The sequence below is a fragment of the Egretta garzetta genome, unplaced genomic scaffold, assembly GCF_000687185.1.
Source record: "Egretta garzetta isolate BGI_Z169 unplaced genomic scaffold, ASM68718v1 scaffold3, whole genome shotgun sequence".
Lineage (NCBI taxonomy): Eukaryota > Metazoa > Chordata > Aves > Pelecaniformes > Ardeidae > Egretta > Egretta garzetta.
Window position 1 is genome coordinate 287,704 of NW_009259099.1, and position 2,177 is coordinate 289,880.

The 2,177-nt window shown below is 59.4% G+C and overlaps 1 protein-coding gene across 1 annotated transcript in view; it reads left to right on the forward strand.

The window, feature by feature from the left end:
• The first annotated feature begins 1,825 nt into the window (after positions 1-1,825).
• The window catches only part of TBPL2 (TATA-box binding protein like 2), a 10,700-nt gene continuing 10,348 nt past the window's right edge, over positions 1,826-2,177 (forward strand). The window contains 1 exon segment of the mRNA XM_035890741.1: positions 1,826-1,876. Within this exon segment, the coding sequence (XP_035746634.1) occupies positions 1,826-1,876 (51 nt within the window).

Consider the following 2,177-nt stretch of genomic DNA (forward strand, 5'->3'; position numbering starts at 1 on the left):
CCCCAGCCCTAAATGGGACATTTTAGTTTTGACTGTCTTGACCTGGTCTGAGTAGCTCCACCAGCCACCGTAATTCAAGGCGCAACCTCGCAGAGAGTCCTCTCCTTGCTTTGCTGCTCAACCTGCCTCCTGGGTGCTCCAGGAGCGACTGTGTGATGTAAATTAACCTGCTTGAGGCTGAATTTTTCTGGGGCCGGGGGGATTTGGCACCTGTAAAGCGTCAGGGTGAGATGAGTCCCAGAAATACCACAAAACCAGCCCAGCAGGCTGTGCTGAGGAGGGAAGGATGCTCGTCAGCCACATACGCTCTGCCCCATGGATAAAGGATACAAATCTAACCCTTCACACCTCGGAGGCAGCAAGAAGAGCCCTGGCAGCACCTCCCAAAGACCTGCTGTGTGCCTGGGCTTTGACGTCATCTTCCAAAGGGATTTTTCAGCTCAGCCAGGTATTTGCAAGCAAATCTCACAGCAGAAAGCAAAGCCTTGTCTAGCAGAGCAAGAGGTACATTGGACATGCAGATGACACCAAATTGGGTGGGAGTGTGGATCTGCTGGAGGGGAGGAGGGCTCTGCAGAGGGACCTGGCCAGGCTGGATCCATGGGCCCAGGCTAATTGGGTGAGGTTTAACAAGGCCAAGGGCCGGGTCCTGCCCTGGGGTCACAACAACCCCACGCAGCACTACAGGCGTGGGGCAGAGGGGCTGGAAAGCTGCCTCGTGGAAAAGGCCCTGGGGGTGCTGGTCAACAGGCAGCTGAATATGAGCCAGCAGGGTGCCCAGGTGGCCAAGAGGGCCAGCACCATCCTGGCTTGTATCAGGAGTGGTGTGGCCAGCAGGAGCAGGGCAGTGACCGTGCCCCTGTGCTGGGCACTGGGGGGGCCGCCCCTCAAATGTTGGGGGCAGGGTTGGGCCCCTCCCTCCCTGAAGGACCTGGAGGGGTTGGAGCATGTCCAGAGAAGGGCAGAGGAGCTGGGGAGGGGTCTGGAGCCCCAGGCTGCTGGGGAGCGGCTGGGGGAGCTGGGGGGGTTCAGCCTGGAGCAGAGGAGGCTGAGGGGAGCCCTCATCGCTCCCTACAACTGCCTAAGAGGAGGGGGGAGCCGGGGGGGTCGGGCTCTGCTCCCAGGGAGGGATTTAAAAGCCGGGCAGATGAGGTGCTTAGGGCCAGGGTTTAGTGGTGGGATGGCAGGGTTAGGGGGACGGTTGGACTCGATGATCTTAAAGGGCTTTTCCAACCTAAACAATTCTATGATTCTATGACTAGGGCAGTCAGCACAGTCACCAGCTGACTGGTGGACTGGCAGTCCCCAGACAGGGACAAGGATGTGTCCCCTTCCTTCACAGAAACCCATCCATCCATCACCGTGCAGCGACAGGACAGGACAGAAGGAACGAGTCGGACAGCAACTGCTGGCATCAAGTCCAGCAGTGCCCGAGTCCAGCAGTGCCCAAGCCCAGCTTGCATCGGCAGCGCAAGACTCCCGCAGCATCAATCACAAAGCCCTGTGCTGCCCCACACCCGGCCTCCCCAGGCACGAGGGTTTTGAAAAGGGAATGGCCTTAAATCATCCCTCATGGCAGGGGCGGGGGGGGGGCAGAAACAGAGGCACCAGGGGGGAAAATGTCTGCAAGGGGAGTACAGCAGCAACTGCAAGGATAAATTGCTTCCTCACCCTAAGCAGCCCTGGCAACACTGGCCCAGCTGAGAATAACCCGTTTCACTGCAATGCCTTGGGTTTGAGGTTTATAATTTTGGACCGGGGCTCCTCTGGAAGCCAAAAGGGAGGCAGCTCGTCTTGCAGGACCAGATGCGCCTTATTGCACTTGATGAGGCAGGTGGGAGAAATTAAGGGCACGGTACGCTTGCTCACTAAAAAAGCACCACCTTAGAGGTGCCTTATCTTCGCAAGGTCTAGGCCACAGCCCCGGCTCCCCATTTATCTCCCGCCCTGCGGGGGGGAGCGCAAGGAACAGGGCGTGGGTGCAGGCTGAGGTAAAGCACCTGAGAGCGCCCCGATTTCTTTCGCCCTGCCACAGGCTGGAGCAAACCCCTGCGGACAGCCCTGCCGAGGGCAGGTGAAAGCCTCAAAGGGGTAAAAATCACAGCGCCGTGGGCCGAACCAGCTGGGCCGGGGCCTGCTCCCCGACCAGCTGCACCTGCCCCCGGTGCCGCCCCTCG